Genomic DNA, 19,023 nt, shown 5'->3' with positions numbered 1-19,023 from the left:
GACTCTGTGCAGTTTTACTGTTTGAGACTTAGCCTGTGCTCGGTTAGTGAGTGTTGTACCATCTACAATAAATTATTTCAATCACCGATCCTGATCCAGCCGTCAAGCTTTATTGACCATCTTCAGTACAGACATCAGAACTAAAACACAACGCAAAACGATCGTGAAGCCAACATTTGGTGCCGTGACCCGGATGCAAGAGGAGGGGAAGACGAGAACATCCATTCGGGGCGAGGTCAGACTGAGTCTTCGGGTTCAAACAGACGCCGAGGGCAGATTTTGAAACTTCACATCTGTAAGAAGAGTCTACTTTGGGGCCCCGGGCTGACGCGGACCAACCCCAGCTGGAAGCCTACCAAGAGGGAGGACGCTGTCTTGCGTGTGCGCCGCAGTGAAGAAACTCTGACCAGGTGAAAGCAAAGAGTTTTTTTTCTCCTCTGTGCGTGAAAAGAACCAAGAGTAAAGTTAAAAAAAAATAAACATAATTTAGGGAGTAAATTAGAACTTTTTGATTTAAAGCTGCACATTAATGAGAGTATTGAAGTTTGTGTCATTAAGTGTTTTGACAAGTAACGCACCTATATCAATGATTGATTAGCTAGATGTCATTTGATATAAGAAGTTTTCTCGAAAAAAAAAGTAAACGGTTGAAGTGTACACATATTTTGGGTAATTGGAATAGATTCGTGAACTAATTAAAAGAAGTAATCGATTAACCACGGACAAGCTTGGGGATTAAAGCTTTTCTTTTTTTCTGTACTGCCATTACATGCTGAGCTGTGTGAGTTTTGTGATAAAAAGCTGTGTGGGTTTTGTGATAAATGCTGTGCGGGTGCCGAAGAGAAAATAGAAGGAGTTACTGTCGCTACAATCATTATTGTTGCTGAAGTGAACTGTGTGGTTGTTTCTCAAGGTCTTTGTTTAGTTTAATGGCCTAGGACTAAACTTAGCGTTACAGTGATACGGAGAGGAGACAAAATCACCAGAGGGGGGTGTTTTGGTTGTGCAGTAGGTGAAGAGTGGTATAGGGTTTCCAACCTATGTTTTTGTTGACTTGGTCAACTGTGAATTTAACGAGAGATCGTTAAAGGTGTGAGTGAGACATTAATTTTTTGTCGTTGTCCAGCCGGTTTTGGGGAGAAAGGAAATAGTCTGAGTTAAGTGGAACTGACACTGGTGAAAGTTATTGTTGTGGCTTCATGCTGTGAGTAAAATAATTTGCCAGGTTCCGGAGCGGGAGAGATAAGGAGAGAGTGTTTCCTTTTCCCTGGCGGGAGCAGCGAGCGTGTGTGTGTGAGTGTGTGGAAAAAAAGGAGAAGGACAGAGAGAGAGGTTTTTTCCTCTGGCCAAAGCAGAATCGCAAAAGTTGGCACTAAAACATCACACACTACTGACAAATTTAAGCAAAAAGTTTAAATAAAGGACCTCGTCCTTGTACGAACACATAGTCTAATTCGTATGGCTTCGGGCCCCAATAATAATTTGGAACAAGACACTGTGCAAGAGAGTAAGAAATCAGAGATGGTTCAAGGGCTTAATAAGCAAAAAGAAGATAAGCAAGCAGCTGACCATGATGAGGAGGAGGAAGCCTCAGCAGGAGGAGACATTCAGCTGAAATACAAGATTATGTGTCAGATTGGATGGCTAAGAAATTTCAATTGGGCAAATTTGAGGAAAAATTGAGAAAAGATTTTGAAATTGATCCTGCATCTATTGTCCAGGGGCGCTGGCCACCTAAGAAGGTTCGTGGAGGTGTATTTGAGTTGGAAAAAGCACAACAGACATCGTGGAGCCCTATGCCTTTTTGTTAATGAGCCAGCTAAAGGCATCCTTTATGGGGGCTATCGCGGGCATCCTGCTCGCAGGAGGTGGATGCCAAAAAAACACCGCACTACATGTCTGGCAGAAGAATTGAAATCTCAGGCAGGGAAAGCTGGCAAGAGGTTGCAGACGGCCGCAATTGTGGAAGAGTCATTGAGAAGGAAGATACAAGAATTGGAGACAGAAATTCGAGACAAGACTTGGAGAAGTGAGATGGAGAAACGTGACTTAGAGGAACAGTTGGCAGAAGCAGACATGTTGCTAGAACACACTGGAATGAGGCTAAGAGGAGCAGTCCCAGCTGCCACTCTGAGGGGAGGAGCCAACTCCTCCCACTACCACCGCCCCCATCATGGGGGGGGGGGGTGGAGGGCAGCACAGCACCCGCCTCTATCCGACACTGCACGGCTTGGACCCAGCAGCGCCACCTGCCATGGTGGAGGCTTCTGGAAGTAGAGTGGACATCTCTGACACTATTGAGCTGGGAGGCAGTTTCATCGCACACTATCCGGGTATTGGAGGTCTGTTTGAGCCATTGAACAGCACCCCACCTGGCGGGTACCAACAGCCGACAGGGAGAGGCCCCTGCTTCCAACAATCTACAGCTGATGCTCAAGCCAGCATGGGCCTAGCAACAGGGCCTGGCCTCTACACTTCATATGTGACCCACTACCAACAACCTGCTCAACCCCAGCAGGGCCAATTTCAGCCACTGGCCACTGCTACAGCTCCCACTCCAACACCATCCATGCTGTTACCAGCGCCACCTGCAACCAATCCCCAATACCTGTCGCCCGAACAAGCCAACCAAGCACCAGCGAATGATGACGCAACTGCTGTCCCCGTGACTGACGCCCCATCCACATCTGATGCAAGCCAGGGAGCGGCTGCTCCCGTAATTAAGCCCAAGACCAAGAGGCGCAGACCACCAGCAGAGGGATGGGATGTCTGGGATGAATCAGCTGATGAGGCCCTCATATGCCCAGTACGCACAGTAGCCAACGCTGATGGTGTGTCTGTGTTCTACCAACCAGCAAAGGGCGACGAAATCCAGAAGTGGTCCGCCGCCATACAACACCCTCGGGATGCCGGACGGCATACCTGGACGAAGAAAAAAGAACTCAAGGAGATGAGAGACCTGCACCCTTTTGACGCATTGAAGATCCTACATCGTTACGTTACTGCCTTGCTTGAAGGCAACTACCAAAAGACCTGGCAGTCGTAAAAGTGAAAGCACACACAAGGCAAGACACCCTTGAGGCAAGAGGCAATGCATTACGGATGCGGGCCAAGAACAGCCGCAAAAAAAAAGAGAGGGAGGGATAACTAAAACGACTAACGAGAATGGACACGGAAATGGAAACACGGACGGATCTAACGGTAACAGGAAATGTTTTGAAAATGACAAAGAGAAATGCATGATGAGAGTGACCAAGAAGATCAAGGAAACATCTGAAGAGGGAAAACGGGAAAGTTTGGCCAACATCAAAGACATGCAGAACAGCGCAAGCCGAGAAGAGAAGTGGACTTGGATTGAAAATGCGGCGAAGCTCCATGACGACAACCTGTGGAGGTTTGGAACAAGAACAGTGGCTCCAGAAAGTCTTCTGCCATACCTGGCGACGCAAATTCATTCGCTTGGACACGTGGGAGTGGAAAAAATGAGGAACAGATTCATACAGGTCTGGTGGGCCCCAAAGTTCACAGCAACGGCCAGGGACATCGTCAAGCGGTGTGCCACCTGTCGGCAAAACAACCACGACAGAAAGGTCAAGCTGCCAACATTGAAAACACCTGCTCCACCAGGGCCTTTCAGAGTTCTTCAGATAGATTACATCACCCTTCCAAAGTGCAAAGGCTATCGCGACGTTCTGATTGTCCTGTGCAAGTTCTCTAGGTGGATCGAGGCGTTCCCTGCACGATCCGGAACTGCACTACACACTGCCAAAGTCCTCGTGAAAGACATCATTCCACGATACGGATTGCCGGAACAGATCTGCTCAGACAACGGAACACACTTCACTGGAGCAGTCTGCGTGGAGGTGGCCCGCATGCTGAATGTGCAATGGTCCCTGAACTGCCCTTACCACCCAGAATCCTCTGGGCAGGTGGAGAGAGCCAACCGACTGGCCAAGAAACATCAAGAAGGCATTCCTTGGGTTGACGCCTTACCAACAGTCCTGTGTAGCATGCGTGCTACAAGCAACAGGGACACAGGACTCAGCCCATTTGAGATCGTGACTGGCAGGCCTTTCTCAGCACCAGGCACGATCGATCTGAGGAAAGCCGACATCCACCTGACATCAGATGCAATGCTGAACTACTGTGTGCAATTGACAGAAGCGGTCCGGACAGCGGCTAACCAAGTGAAAGAGGCCTGGGGAGACCCCCCGGAAGGTGGGCACTCTCTAGTGCCAGGTCAGTGGGTGATGATTCACAAGCCCCAAAGGTTAGCGCTAGAAGCGAAGCACGATGGGCGTGATCAGATCTTGTTGATAACACAGTCGGCAGTAAAGGTCCAGGGCAAAACCAAATGGATACACGCGAGCCACTGCAAACTAGTTGATCCGCCGGAAACATGACACGCCGAGCAGGGTACGAATTATATCTGATTTTCTGCCCGTCTTCTTTTTAGAAATAGGGTGTAGAGCAGGGAGGAAGATTCACGGAAGACTTTCATTTTGACGGTGGATTTGTTGTTTTCACGGGAGGTCAGAGGAAAAAATGAAAAGGGTAGGGACACCAGTGTAGAATCTTTCCCTGTAAAACCGAGCCTGCTTGGAGTGTTGTGCTAGTTGACTCTTGGTGACACAAACTCATGCTCAGAAAGGTGATAGACTTGGACAAGTCTTACCTGTTTTTTTTTATTACTGGCATTAGCCATTATCTAATTCAGGAGTGATTACAAATACCTGTGAAATGTTTAATCATTATGTGCTTGCGTGTTATATTGTTAATCAATACTATAACTTGATTATATATTACATTTAATCATTATATGATTGTTCTCACTGCAACCATGACTATCCTCCAACTGATACTGCTCTTTACTTTCCCCACATGTACCCATGGAGTTGCTTGAAGCCACGGACATCATCCAGGACAGAGACTTTTGCCTTTGAACTGAACTGTTGCCTGCCGGTCTCCTTCACTTCTCCCCAAAAAGACTCTGTTTCCCAAAGGAATCCTCAACTCCATCGTTCTCTAACAGCGATCAGCTCACTGAATTCTGTGTTGTGTAACTGTTGTTGTGTGTCTCCTTTATCAACTGAAAAATGTCACCGAGAATGTTGTTTTGTTGTGCTGTTATCCTGTGTCACCTGGTTATTGTTACTGATACTCTGTATGACAGCCATCATGATGTGCACAAGGACAACACTTTTCTGAAGACGGCTCATGGGTTAGCCCAGGCCAAGCGTAAGCATTCGTGTTGGGTATGCGGGTTAATGCCATCTGCCTCTGAAGTGTATCCTTACATAGCCATCCCCTTTACCATCCCAGAGTATGTAGCAGCCTTTAACAGTACTACAAATGGTTCCCCTGATGACATCTTTCCCAATCCTCCATGGGCCAGAGGGCCCCCTACTAAGCTTAAATTGAGTTATGCCCCACGTGGTGTGGTCTGTTGGGTGGCCGACAAGAGTGGACGGTCGGTGGTAGGTCAGAGCATCTGCCCATATGAAGTTCAGGTTGGACAGACTGAGGTTTCCATTGAACAGTCAGGTGAAGTGGTCCTTATTCCCCTTCCCCCGATGATGCGTGTTCCAGGTGGGACGCCAGGAAGCACGGTCGTCACTAATGCACTAGCCCCTGTACGTGGTTCCATGTTTGTGTGTGGACAGTATGCATATTCCTATCTTCCCCCTAATTGGCAAGGCTCTTGTTATTTATCTTATGTTGTTCCAGCTGTGAGGATTGTGGGGAGGGAACATTTGGTGGGTGAGTCAACATCCATACACCCTAGGACTAAGCGTGACGCTTTTGGGGGTCACAGTACTGTTGCAACCCCGACACAGAGATTCTTTGCCGCTTTAATTCCAGCTTATGGCCTAACTGTGGCGCTTGATGAGATTAGAGATCTGGTACACATTGTTGATGTAGTAGCTAATGACACTGCACGTGCTCTTTCAGACATTAACCGAGAACTGTATGCAGTAAGACAGGTTGCCCTTCAGAATAGACTCTGCCTGGACGTGGTTTTGGCCAGTAAGGGAGGTGCTTGTGCTCTGATTGGACAGGAATGCTGTACTTATGTGCCTGACTCGACCGGTAATGTCTCCAATTACATCAAAGATATTTACGCCCACGTGCAGCAGCTTAAGCGGGATAATGGTAGCTGGTCCCTGGGAGGTTGGTTGAGTAGCTGGGGTGGGCCCCTGTTTGCTCAGATTGTCCAGTTCATTATGCCCCTGCTCATTCCCATCTTTGTCATCTACTTAGCAATCCAAGTGGTGTTGTGTATCATTAAGCGTGCCACCACTACCAATCCAAGATTGGCCCCTGTTAGAGTACCTCCTGCCCAGCCTCGGGATGAACCGAGGATGTGGGTTTGATTCCTTTCCTTTTTTAATTTTTTTATGTGTGAGACAATCCTCCGGAACGAAATCAGTTATTATGTTTTTCTTTTAAGACACCGGCACTTCCTCCTTTTCGAAGTGCTAGAGAAGTAATCTTGTCTTGGTTTGTCCTCTGTTCTTTAGACCACATCAGACTCCTTTTATTTGTTTTGTATGATCTATAAAAATCTGTGTTTTTTAATTGATCAAGAGGGGGGACTGTAGAAATCTGGGGTATTTCTGTATGTATTCTGATGTGTTCATCTGTGTTACTTTTGTGTTACTTTTTGTGTGTAGTAGAGACGTGGAGAGGTACATGCCATTGTTTGTGTCTGCACATAGGATTTACCATCAACAGGTCAGACTGCCATGTTCCTGGCCGTAGTCATAGCATGGGCAGAATGAGATATCACCTTGTTATTCTGTTTTCAGGGCTAGTACTTTTCCTATTATTTTTGAGCTATGGCTGGTACCTTCCACGTTGGCATGATTTACGTTGACATGATTTTAGTATAACAGGCTTTGTCTCAGGTTTGGACTTCGAGACGGATCGAGGAAGCGACTCGGGGAGCATCTTATGCCAAGACGCTCAGCAGCAGCCCGCTTCTACTAACTACCACACCTGTTAGACTCTGTGCAGTTTTACTGTTTGAGACTTAGCCTGTGCTCGGTTAGTGAGTGTTGTACCATCTACAATAAATTATTTCAATCACCGATCCTGATCCAGCCGTCAAGCTTTATTGACCATCTTCAGTACAGACATCAGAACTAAAACACAACGCAAAACGATCGTGAAGCCAACACATGACACCCCTGATGCAGAGGCATTTTGCCCCCTTTATCGGTTGAAACACGCCCCATAATCACATCCCAATGGAGCAGTAAGACTCAAATTCTGACTATCATTGAGAATGACGATGTCAGGCCACCGTAGACCTCCATTCATTCTGCACTCGCCCGTAAGCGCCCTCACATGGAACCAGAGTGGAACTGCAACCAGTTTAGAAAGTTCACATATCCAATTTACAATACAGTGTAGTTACACTGACACACGCATAAAGCATCTTTCACAAGGTAGACATAGGCTCTGTTCGAAACAGAAAGCAGCGACTCGCCCCCCTGCCTAAATAGAGAGCTGTCTCACTAGACATGACTACAGATTGAATGCATTTTTTAAGAATGAGTGTAGCACTCAATCTTTGGTTTTCGGTTTTCGAACCGCACTTTCTGCCTCGCTCCCCCAGTTAGGTAAAAGGCAGCCGTTTTTACCATTTCAAAGAGAGACTTCGACTCTATTCCTATAACCGTGGTATTTTGTTAGTTAATTCAACTGGCAGCCTTAAGATGTTTTCTTTGCATATCACAGTTGATATGTTAATGCATTTAAAGCATACACTTTGACTCCATACTGTAATAACATCATCTCCATCAGATAGTTAGATTATGATTTATGATGTATTTCCTAGATTGAAAGGCAATCTCAAAACAGTGAGGGTGGCTAATTCAATCAATGCCATTCATTTTCTGTGGAAATTGTGGTTGATATTATGTTAACAGATTTAATGTAACATATTGAATTTCGACTCCGCGCTGTAATAACATCATCTTCAGGGTCTTAACATGTAAACCACTAGTCTAAGTCATGGTCTATACATTTCAAGAGCGTCGGGTCATCTAAAAGTACAGTAGTAAACTGAACCAAAGCAATGGCCATGTTTAACTTCTTGCCATGGTGCGCAGATCTGGCTGAACTTTATGCATGTTTCCATTGCAATGTTGTAGCTAGATCTGTGCATACAACGTTATTACAAAGGGGTTGTGTGCTTGTGTTCACACAGTTCATCCCAAGCTCCTTAAAGAAGAGCCATGTGTAACAGCTTTTCCATTCTCTCCAGTGCTGACTGGTCCAGTTTGGAAGGAGGGATATTGTATTGTGTGACAGGCCCCTTCCTTCGTACAACATTTTTCCCCAGCGGATGGTGTGCTGACAGCGTACTGACAAAATATATAAAGTGATATAACATGAATGCTTACTTTTGGCCTGCATCCCTCCACCCAGGTTAATTTTTGGCCCTTTGAATTTGGGCACCCTTGATTTATACACTTTCAATCTTAACAAATGCTGGTAATTTCACCCTTGTAAGGTGTTCGCGTCTGTGGGACCCGTTTTCAATGTTTGCTAAAAGAAACATATGCTATTTATGACCGCCGCGCAGCGAAGCATATAGGTTTAGTCAGATTTTTTATTTATTTTTTTTTCTTTTTCGCATGCCCAAATTTCCGTCAATGATTCCCGGGACACTGAAAGACCGGGGTACATGAAACTTGGTGGGCATGTAACCCCACATGGATAGCATGGAACCATCGTTTTTCGTTTTGATCTGTAGCCCCCCCCGCTGGACTGGACCCCCCGAAAGGAGGGTAGGGCAGACACAGTTTTCTGTGAATATCTCGAAAACCGTAGGGTTTAGGAGGACCATTTTTTTTTTTGTATGTTGATCTCAAGGGGCCATGTCAACCCATTCCATAACCACTCATTTCATGTATAGCGCCACCTAGTTAAACACAAAAAAGTAAAAATGAGGTGTTGTAATTGAAGGTATCTGTGACCTAACATAGTCAAAACTGCACGAAATTGGAAGTGTAGGATCATTATGACACCCTCTGTATGCACGCCAAGTTTTGTGGAATTCCGTTCATGGGGGCCACACAGTAAATTAATTTATGTTACTATACACCAACTGGCCTGTAGGTGGTCGGAAACAGTTTTCTGTGAATATCTCGATAACCGTGAGGGCCTAGGAGGTCCACCTTTTTTATGTATGTTGGTCTTAAGGGGCATGTCAACCCATCCCATTACCACTTATTTCATGTATAGCGCCACCTAGTTAAAAATTAAAAAGCAAAAAATTAGGTGTTTTCATCACAATATCTCTGGCTGACAAGGTCAAAACTGCACGAAATTAAAAGTGTAGGATCATTATGACACCCTCCGAATGCATGCCAAGTTTTGTGTACTTTTCGTTCTTGGGGGCCTTACAATAAAATAATTTATGTGTACATTTCGTGACGCACACCAACAAGGATTCCGGGACACTGAAAGACCGGGGTACACAAAACTTGGTGGGCATGTACCCCCACATGGATAGCATGGAACCGTCATTCTTCGTTTTGATCTGTATCCCCCATCTGTCTAGTGGGGCTACATACCCACCAAATTTCATGTACCCCGTGGTTCGGGTGTCCCGGTATCAATGACAAAAAATTCAGGGAGTAGATGACGGAAAAAATTCTTGAATTGTGTGCATGTGTGCGTGTACAAATTTATGTTTATGTGTGGGTGTGTGTGTGTGTGGTGCTTGTGTGTTTGCCTGCATATGTGTGTTTGTGCATGTGCATGCATGCGTATTATGTCTACTGTGTGAGTATGTGTGTCATTATGATTACTGTAAAAAATGTATGTGTGCGTGTGTATCTGTTTATGCACATGTGTTGCACATGGAATGGGGTTAACATGACCCTGGAGGCAAACATAACGGAAAAAATTGGTCATCCTAGGCCCTACAGTTCTCAAGATATTCACAGAGAACTGTGTCTGCCCTACCCTCCTTTTGGGGGTTCCAGTCCAGCGGGGAAGAAGAAATGGGAATTAAACTTCATGTGAACATCGTCCTGTCCTTATTAGATGTTCGCTGCGGTAAATTACAGTCCTTGTAGGAAGTGTCCATTGTTTTCCCCCAACCCACTTTTAACTTCCAACAAAATTACGCCTCACTGCAACGATAAGCCATCTAGTGGACAAGCGACTACTTATCGCCAATACTGAAAATGCAGCCATGATGATGATGATGAATATTTATTTTGGCTTTCTTTTGATCCTACTGAATTTGTAATTATGTATCGGCCGTTCTAATACCGATAGTATGTGGGTGCCTGTGTGTGTGCATGTTTATATGTGTGCACCGCCATTTACAGGCCAATGAGTGTACAGTCACTAAATGTACACATAACCTAATTTTTTAGACCCCCATGGATGAAATTCTACCTAAACTTGGCATACCCCCAGACCCCAAGAGAATGCCAGGTCAATCATACACATAAAATTTGGTGCAGTTCTGAACATCTTAACTGAAGATAGGGGCGATTAAAGCAGAATAATATTGCATTTTCATTTTTTACCGGGGGGGTGCAAATCACAAATGAGTGATTATGAGCCAGGTTTATGTGGGCCCTTGAGACCAACATACCATAAAAGAGAACTGTGTCTGCCCACAGAGAACTGTGTCTGCCCTACACTCCTTTCGGGGTCCAGTCCAGCGGGGGCTGCAGATCAAAACGAAAAAATGGCGGTTCCATGCTATCCATGTGGGGGTACATGCCCACCAAGTTTTTGTGTACCCGGTCTTTCAGTGTCCAGGAATCCTTGTTGGTGTACGTCACTAAATGTACACATACGTTATTTTATTGTAGGGCCCCCATTGACCGAAAGTACACAAAACTTGGCATGCATTCGGAGGGTGTCATAATGATCCTACACTTTTAATTTCGTGCAGTTTGACCTTGTCAGCCAGAGATATTGTGATGAAAACACCTAATTTTTTTGCTTTTTTAATTTTTAACTAGGTGGCGCTATACATGAAATAAGTGGTAATGGGATGGGTTGACATGCCCCTTAAGACCAACATGCAAAAAAAGGTGGACCTCCTAGGCCCTACGGTTCTCGAGATATTCACAGAAAACTGTCTCCGGCCACCTACAGGCCAGTTGGTGTATAGTAACATAAATTAATTTATTGTGTGGCCCCCCATGAACGGAATTCCACAAAACTTGGCGTGCATACAGAGGGTGTCATAATGATCCTACACTTCCAATTTCGTGCAGTTTTGACTATGTTAGGTCACAGATACCTACAATTACAACACCTCATTTTTACTTTTTTGTGTTTAACTAGGTGGCGCTATACATGAAATTAGTGGTTATGGAATGGGTTGACATGGCCCCTTGAGATCAACATACAAAAAAAAGGTGGTCCTCCTAAACCTTACGGTTCTCGAGATATTCACAGAAAACTGTGTCTGCCCTACCCTCCTTCGGGGGTGCAGTCCAGCGATGGGGGGCTACAGATCAAAACGAAAAACGATGGTTCCATGCTATCCATATGGGGTTACATGCCCACCAAGTTTTGTCTACCCCGGTCTTTCAGTGTCCCGGGAATCATTGACGGAAATTTGAAAAAAAAAAAAAAAAAAAAAAAAAAATCTGACTAAACCTATATGACCCGGCCAGCTCTTGTGGCGGTCATAATAACTGTAGGTGCTATATGTACCTTAACTGTGTCCTCCTCCTAACTGGGCCTGCTGTGTGTGTTTCTTTGTGTGTGTGTCTGTGCACCTCTGTGTGTCTGGGCATCTGTATGTGTGCATGTCTCAGTGTGTCTGTTTTCCTGCACCTGCTATACCCACACAGTTACAAAATTGTTACATTTCAAGCACTTTCACCTGATTAAGTTCTAAGAAATAGTTTCTGTTTTTTACCTTTTTTATAATTGAATTTCCTCGTTTTCTCACAAAAAAACCCTGAAAATGATCATACACGTGATATCACAGGGGTAAATGACAAATATGAACCATAAATGGTGTCTATATCATTGGTAATTGAGCTAAAGTAAACACCTGTTAAGTAGTTTTTCATAAATTGTTATGGCTGTATTGATTTAAAAGCCTAATAATGTGGTGGGTCCAACAGACCCGGGAACATTGGCTGTGTAACAAAAAATATGAAGACCTTACAAGGGTTAAACAATTGTGTCAATTCAGCTATTTCACATCAGAATTTACATTGAAGTAAGAGGAACCTGGATGAAGTCAAGTCAAGTCAAGTCAAGTCAAGTCAAGTCAAGTTTATTTATATAGCACATTTCATACACAGAGGTCATTCAATGTGCTTTACATAAACAAAACCAAACGATAATAACAAATAAAAGCATAGAAGGGCAATATAGTCAAAGAATAGTTAAAAGGTAAAGATCATAATAAAAAGAAAACATAAAACACAAGGTAAAATCATTTAAAAATAAAGAATAATTAGTAAGCAAAAACAAAGGCAAAAGTAGTAAAAAAAAAGTAATAAAAGACAAAGTAGAATAATTATCGAGGCAGATTCAGAATTTGTAACTTCGGCACAGTTAGCAGAAAGCGTCTGAGAACAGTTTGGTCTTAAGTCTAGATTTAAAACTGGCTACAGTTGGGGCCTTTTAATGTCATCCGAAAAGTTGGTTCCACAGCTGAGCCAAGATAGCAGCTAAAAGCTGCTTCACCATGTTTAGTTCTAACTGTAGGTTTTACTAGCAGGTTTTTCACCTGGGACCTGAGGAGGGACGAGAAGGTGTGTACTGCTGAAGCATGTCTGACAAGTATTTAGGTCCTGCTCCATTTACTGATTTATAAACAAGCAATAGTGCTTTAAAGTCAATTCTGTGACTTACTGGAAGCCAGTGCAAGGACTTAAGAATTGGAGTAATGTGGTCAGTTCTTTTAGTTTTGTTAGAGTCCTAGCTGCTGCATTTTGTATCACCTGAAGCTGTTTAATAGTCTTTTAGGAAGGCCTGTGAACAGTCCATTGCAGTAATCAACCCTGCTGGAGATAAATGCATGAATGAGTTTTTCTAAGTCATGTTTTGACATCAGCCCTCTGAGTTTGACAATATTTTTTGAGGTGGTAAAAGCTGATTTAGTTATCGCTTTCATGTGGCTGTTGAAATTTAGATCACTGTCAATTAATACACCAAGGTTTTTAACAGTATCCTTTGCCTTCAACCCTTTTGTGTCAAGGAGAGTGGCAACCCTAAGTCTTTCCTCATTTTTACCAAATATAATTACTTCAGTTTTTCTTTGTTCAGCTGAAGAAAATTTTGAGACATCCAGGTGTTGATTTGTTCTATACACTGACACATAGATTCAAGAGGACCATAGTTGTTTGGTGATAGAGCTAAGTAAATTTGTGTGTCATCTGCATAGCTATGATATGAAATCAAATTATTTTGAATGATTTGTCCAAGTGGGAGCATATAGAGGTTGAATAATAGTGGCCCCAAGATCGACCCCTGGGGAACACCACAGGTCAAGGCGTTGGTGTTGAGGTACAGTTTCGATGGCAACAAAGAAGCTCCTTTCTTGTAGATATGATTTTAGCCAGCTGATAACTATGCCTGTAAATCCAACCCAGTGTTCTAGTCTGTGTAGTAAAATATTGTGATCAACAGTGTCAAATGCTGCACTAAGGTCCAGTAGCACTAGGACTGATGTTTTACCTGAATCTGTGTTGAGGCGTATGTCATTGGAAACTTTAATGAGAGCTGTTTCAGTGCTGTGATTTGCCCGAAAACCAGACTGAAAGTAATCAAAATACCCATTTGATGTTAGGAAGGTGGTTAATTGATTAAAGACTACTTTTTTCAATAATTTTGCCAATAAAAGGTAGATTGGATATGGGCCTGTAATTGTTTAGCATGGAGGCATCCAGGTTATTCTTCTTGAGAAGTGGCTTTACAACAGCTGTTTTCAGTGACTTAGGAAAAGTGCCAGACAGCAATGATACATTTACAATTTGAAGGAAATCCGCCGCTATGAGGTGAAAAACAGTTTTGAAGAAATTGGTAGGCAGAGTGTCTAAGACACATGTGGAAGGGCTGAGATTCTGTACCGTTTTTTTTTTTTTTTTGTAGTCTATCAAGCTGAACTCTGACATCAAGTTTAGTTTCCCTCTGTTTGTTGCTGGAAGTTCAGGTTGTTGAATTTGTAATTGAGCAGATATGTTGAGTCTGATTTTGTCAATTTTACCTTTAAAAAAAGATGAAAACTCATTGCATTTATTAGTTGAGAGAAGTTCAGGCGCTAATTGTGAGGGGGATTTGTTAACTTATCAACAGTTGAAAATAGAATACGAGTGTTATTTGAACTTCTATTGATAATGTTAGAAAAGAAAGACTGTCTTGCTTTGCATATTTCAGAGTTATATGTGCGGAGCATCTCTTTATGGATTTCATAGTGGATCTGAAGTTTGTATTTACGCCATTTTCTTTCAGTCTTCCTACACTCTCTTTTTAGAAGTTTAACTGCTGGATTTTGCCTCCATGGTGCTTTCTGTTTGTCCTTAACTTTCTTGAATTGTAATGGAGCAATGTCATCCATAATGTTTGCCATTTTGCATTAAAGTGATCAAATAAGTCTTCAGAGTCTGACAGTTGACTTGACTTTAGTGAAAGTGCTTGCTCAAAGAGAGCACTTGTCTGATCATTTATGATTCTCCTTTTTTACCATCATAGCTGTGTTTTGAGTGTGTGGGGACATAGACACATCAAAGAACACGCAAAAATGATCAGATAAGGCCAGGTCTTTAACAGCTGTAGAGACATCGAGACCCTTTGTGATAACAAGGTCGAGGGTATGGCGAGGGAGTGTGTTGGCCCCTGTACATGCTGTGTTAGGGAGAAAGTATCGATTAGTGCAATGAATTCCTTGGCATAATTGTTTTCAGGATTATCCACATGCAAGTTTAGATCCCCTGATATAATAAGACAGTCATACTCTATGCAAACAACTGATAGCAGTTCACCTAGCTCTTCAAGAAAAACTTTAGCTGAATGTTTTGGAGGCCTGTAAATTGTCAGTAATAAAATCTGAGGAGAAGACTTAATGCATGCACACAGATATTCAAATGAAGTAAAGTCACCGAATGACGACTGATTGCACTGAAAAGACGTCTTGAAAATTGTGGCTATCCCCCACCTCTTTTATTTGCTCTGGTAGCACTCAAAAAACTGAAGTTTGGGGGAGCTGATTCGATGAGAGTAGCAGCACTGTTTGCTTGATCTAACCATGTCTCAGTTAAAAGTAAAAAATCAAGGTTGTGTGTGCAAATTAGATCATGAATTAAGAATGATTTGTTTGAAAGAGATCTGATATTTAGGAGTGCTAGTTTTGTTAGTTAAGTGTTGGGGAAATATGATCCATGGGGAAATCTGAGGTTGATGTGGTGCGGGTAGGAGATTGGACTGGTTTACCCTATAAGCTCGATGCATTTGTGTTCTATTTCTTGTCAATACAGGAATAGAGAATGTCATGGGCTTACTGGGTCCCGGCATGTTCTCAAAACTACTGTCAGTACCATTTATATTGCAGGGACCCTGAGAATATCATGCAATACAGTCATCATATAATTGTCCCCTGCTGCTGCCATCTGTATTTTCCACTGCACATTCCATGCTATATGCCGGCTGAGAAAATGAACTAAGAGGTTGCTGCTGCTTAAGAGATCCTTCTAAACGGGAGAGGGGGGCGGGGGGGTGGAGGTGCCCTTCGCTTCTTTGGTGCTAATGATCTTGGGCTAGTAAAACTCTGCATGGCTACTGGTAGCAGTCTCTCCATTCTTGCAGGGAACATCATGTGCTTGGGTGGGGATGGTGATGGGTATTCAGGGGATCCTGTGGAGTTTGAGTGGGTGGTGGGATGAAGGGGTGGGGATGGGGATGGGAGATTAGGGGGGTTTGTGTGGCCTAGGGAGTTTGATTGGGTGGGGACGTGATTGGGTGTGGGTGGTGATGGGAAATCAAGGAGGTTGGGGTTGAAAATTGATCCAGAGTCTCCATCTGCCTGCTGAGGTTCTGGGAAGTTTGTTGCAGATGCTCCGCTTTCAGCATGTATTCCAGTAGTGTATTCCATGTTGTTGTGTCTTTGTGGTGACAAGGAGTCGACGGAGGTGGGAGGGGTATTGGTACTGGTGTTACAACATGACCCTTCCTTTCTGATATCCTCTCAGCAGCTTTGATAGGTGCTATCTCCTCATGCTCATCACATCCATTTGTTTGCTGAGATTCCAGGGAGTTTGACGCCAGTGATTGACTTTGAGTCATTTTAGCAGCACCCATCTTATCTTGTCCAGTGGACATGGCTTGGCATTGTTGAGCTGGTTGTTTATGTTTCTCCAAGGTCTGCATTTCAGTGGAGGCTAGCGGGTGGTTATCAGAGGGCCCCACAGCAGGGCAGGTTGGGCATATCTCTGTTTCAGCCTGTGCAGAGTGTTTTGGTTTAGCTGAGTTGTTGATGTCATCCGCTTGTTCCGTCTGTATGGCCACTGAGCTTATCAGAGGCTCGGCTCAAGGTTGGCAGAAAAAATGTTGGGTGCAGGAGAGAGAGGTGATAGTATTCGGTTAAGATCTTGGCCCCAGTCCAACTCAGCTCTGTGCTATTTGGTCTGAAGTATTCCCTGCGATTCCAAAAAGGTTAAAATTGTCAATAAAATTCATCCCAACTGAAAAGCATGTTTTTTGCGAGCCAGTGTGTTTAAACTGAATAGTCTGGAAAATACAAAGCTTCCCTCTGCTGGGAGTGGGCCACTGATGAAAATTTGTATTCCAAGCTCATATAGGGCCGAGAAAAGTTCCTTGAAATCTTCTTTGACATACAGCTGTTCTCTGTAGATGTCATTTGCTCCAACATGCACAATGATGCGCTTGATAGTTGCATATTTTGACACCAGTTCTGCAAGCTTGTTTTTTGTGTCAGACACTGAAGCATTTGGGAAACAACATACAATCATCCTTTCCCCATTTATATGTCTCACAGCAAAATTAAGCCTAGAAGCGAGGGTTGTGGGATGAATAGGGTCGAGTGCTGCTTCTTGTCTGTGCCCATCTTTCTTTTGTTGTGGTTTGATCGCTGCCTGCTTTGGGTCTGTTCCTGGGAAATTCCTCTCTCCGTCCGGAGGCATTCAAATCTGTTCCATAGTGTTAGGGGCTGTGGGCTTCCCTTAGGACCACAAGCCCTGTAGTAGTTTGCTGATCTGTCTGTATTTCTGATACGAGGCCTGAAGTTAACATCTGAATTTACTGGTGTTGAGGTAATTACAGTTCTTGTATTACGTTTTTTTTTTTTTTGGTCTGGCACCTTGCCTGTGCCAAGGCTCTGTACTCACATTTCCCTTTGTGAGGTCGATGCATTCATCTGCTCTATTAGCAGTGATATTAGACTGCTGGGTTACATTCTCTGCATTTCCAGTAGTTGCTGTACTCACTTCATGAGATGCCTCTCGTAGTTCATCTGTCGTTGATGGAAGGGCATGCATCTTTGATTCCAAAGTAGAAATCCTCTGTTCTAGCTCAGTACATTTTCGGCATGATCTCCTGGGTCTCTGGCCGGAGGAGCGCATTTTGTTTTAATCCAACTTCAAGGTGAATTGCCGTTCAGTTTTTGCTCGTTGACTTGGCTGGCTCATTTAAAGTAAAAAACTAACCACTAAAGTTTCAGATTTAAATGTACTGGTTTCACTGTCTTTGCTAAACTAGCTTGTAAATGAAATAAAAGAATGAAAAAGAGTGGAAATTGCTAAAAGGATAGGTGAAGCAGGAGCAGTGTGAAATGCGTCCTACTCGCTTGAGTAGGAGTTGAGTTTAGCAAGTATTGCAAGGGTGATGATATGCTTGGTTGAGACTTTAAACCATGGGTAAAATAAAGCATATATTATTGGGTTCATGCAGGAGTTGAGATACATAATCCATACAAGACAGTTAAATAGATAAGATAATGAGTCAGGGCCGTATGCATAAATGCTTAAATTATATGGCATATAGCAGAGCAAATAAACTGTAACGAGTACCCCTATTGTTTTTTCAGCTTTACGGCTGGATTTCTTACTTGTTATTGTGTCCTTGTTACCAGCCCTTTCTCTTTCTGTAACAGAGTTAATCACCTTTGTATGATACTTAGCTGTACAGAATATTTTCATGTTTAAAATGATAACCGTGGAACAAGGCACAATGAATGACACAAAAACATCACCAACAATCCATGAGAAACTGATTGTGAGCAGACACTCTCCGTGACATGTCCTGTGAGGCTCCATTTGAGTTAGGTGGTCATAAAGCAAGAAGAACATATAAAGTAGACAAATACACCAGCCTAGAACAACAATTATAACTACTTTGTTGTGTGTGACCTTCAATGAGTACCTTAAAGGATCACTGACTGCAATGAAACGATCAATGGAAATTAAGACAAGGCTCCACAGAGATCCTGAAAGAGCCACAGAATAAATGAAATGGAATATGTTACACAGCATGTCCCCAAAATACCAGCATGTTTCAATTAATTGTGACCCTTCCACAGGCATGACAGTCAGTCCGATAAATAAATCTGCCACAGCAAGAGAGAGGATGAGCAGGTTGGTTGGAGTGTGAAGCTGCTTGAAGTGAAAAATCGAGATGATCACCAGCAAGTTTAGAAACACGGTAGACACAGATATTGATGACAAAAATATGTACATGATGATGTATAGTGCTTGTGGCCTGGCAAACTTTGTACATGAAGAGTTCAGGGCTGGATAGCAGCGATTAGCTCTCCAGGGGTCTTCCATTACCGTGACTGGTTGTCCTGACGATAATATTGTCCCAGCTTGGCAGCACACCCAACTTTTCTACTGATTACTCCAGATACTCACCTTGTATTTATATGTTGGTGAAACAATGGCAGCTGTGAAAAACAGATCCTCATGTGGATTGCTATCTATTAATAACAAAGTCTGGCCCACCCATAATGATCAAACGTATAATGGGACATCATTGAAGTTCCTGTAGGTGCAATGGCCAAATACT

General features: G+C 43.4%; 2 protein-coding genes across 2 annotated transcripts; one reads left to right on the top strand and one right to left on the bottom strand.

Annotated features, from left to right (window-relative positions):
* The first annotated feature begins 388 nt into the window (after positions 1-388).
* On the top strand, positions 389-7,082 carry LOC125291355 (ERV-BabFcenv provirus ancestral Env polyprotein-like). Its single transcript, XM_048238076.1, has 2 exons — positions 389-410; positions 4,896-7,082. Exon 2 carries the CDS (start codon positions 5,097-5,099, stop codon positions 6,372-6,374), a length of 1,278 nt encoding a protein of 425 aa, XP_048094033.1. The 5' UTR covers positions 389-410; positions 4,896-5,096; the 3' UTR covers positions 6,375-7,082.
* A 5,111-nt stretch (positions 7,083-12,193) lies between these two features.
* LOC125309403 (trace amine-associated receptor 13c-like) lies at positions 12,194-18,785 on the bottom strand. The gene is made up of 2 exons (XM_048266319.1): positions 17,828-18,785; positions 12,194-12,237 (listed from the first exon to the last, which is right to left on the bottom strand). Exons 1-2 carry the CDS (start codon positions 18,783-18,785, stop codon positions 12,194-12,196), a joined length of 1,002 nt encoding a protein of 333 aa, XP_048122276.1.
* Between the last annotated feature and the right edge of the window lie 238 nt (positions 18,786-19,023).

This window comes from Alosa alosa, chromosome 2 (assembly GCF_017589495.1).
Source record: "Alosa alosa isolate M-15738 ecotype Scorff River chromosome 2, AALO_Geno_1.1, whole genome shotgun sequence".
Lineage (NCBI taxonomy): Eukaryota > Metazoa > Chordata > Actinopteri > Clupeiformes > Clupeidae > Alosa > Alosa alosa.
Note: the sequence above shows the minus strand (reverse complement) of the source record. Positions and strands in the feature narration are given on the sequence as shown.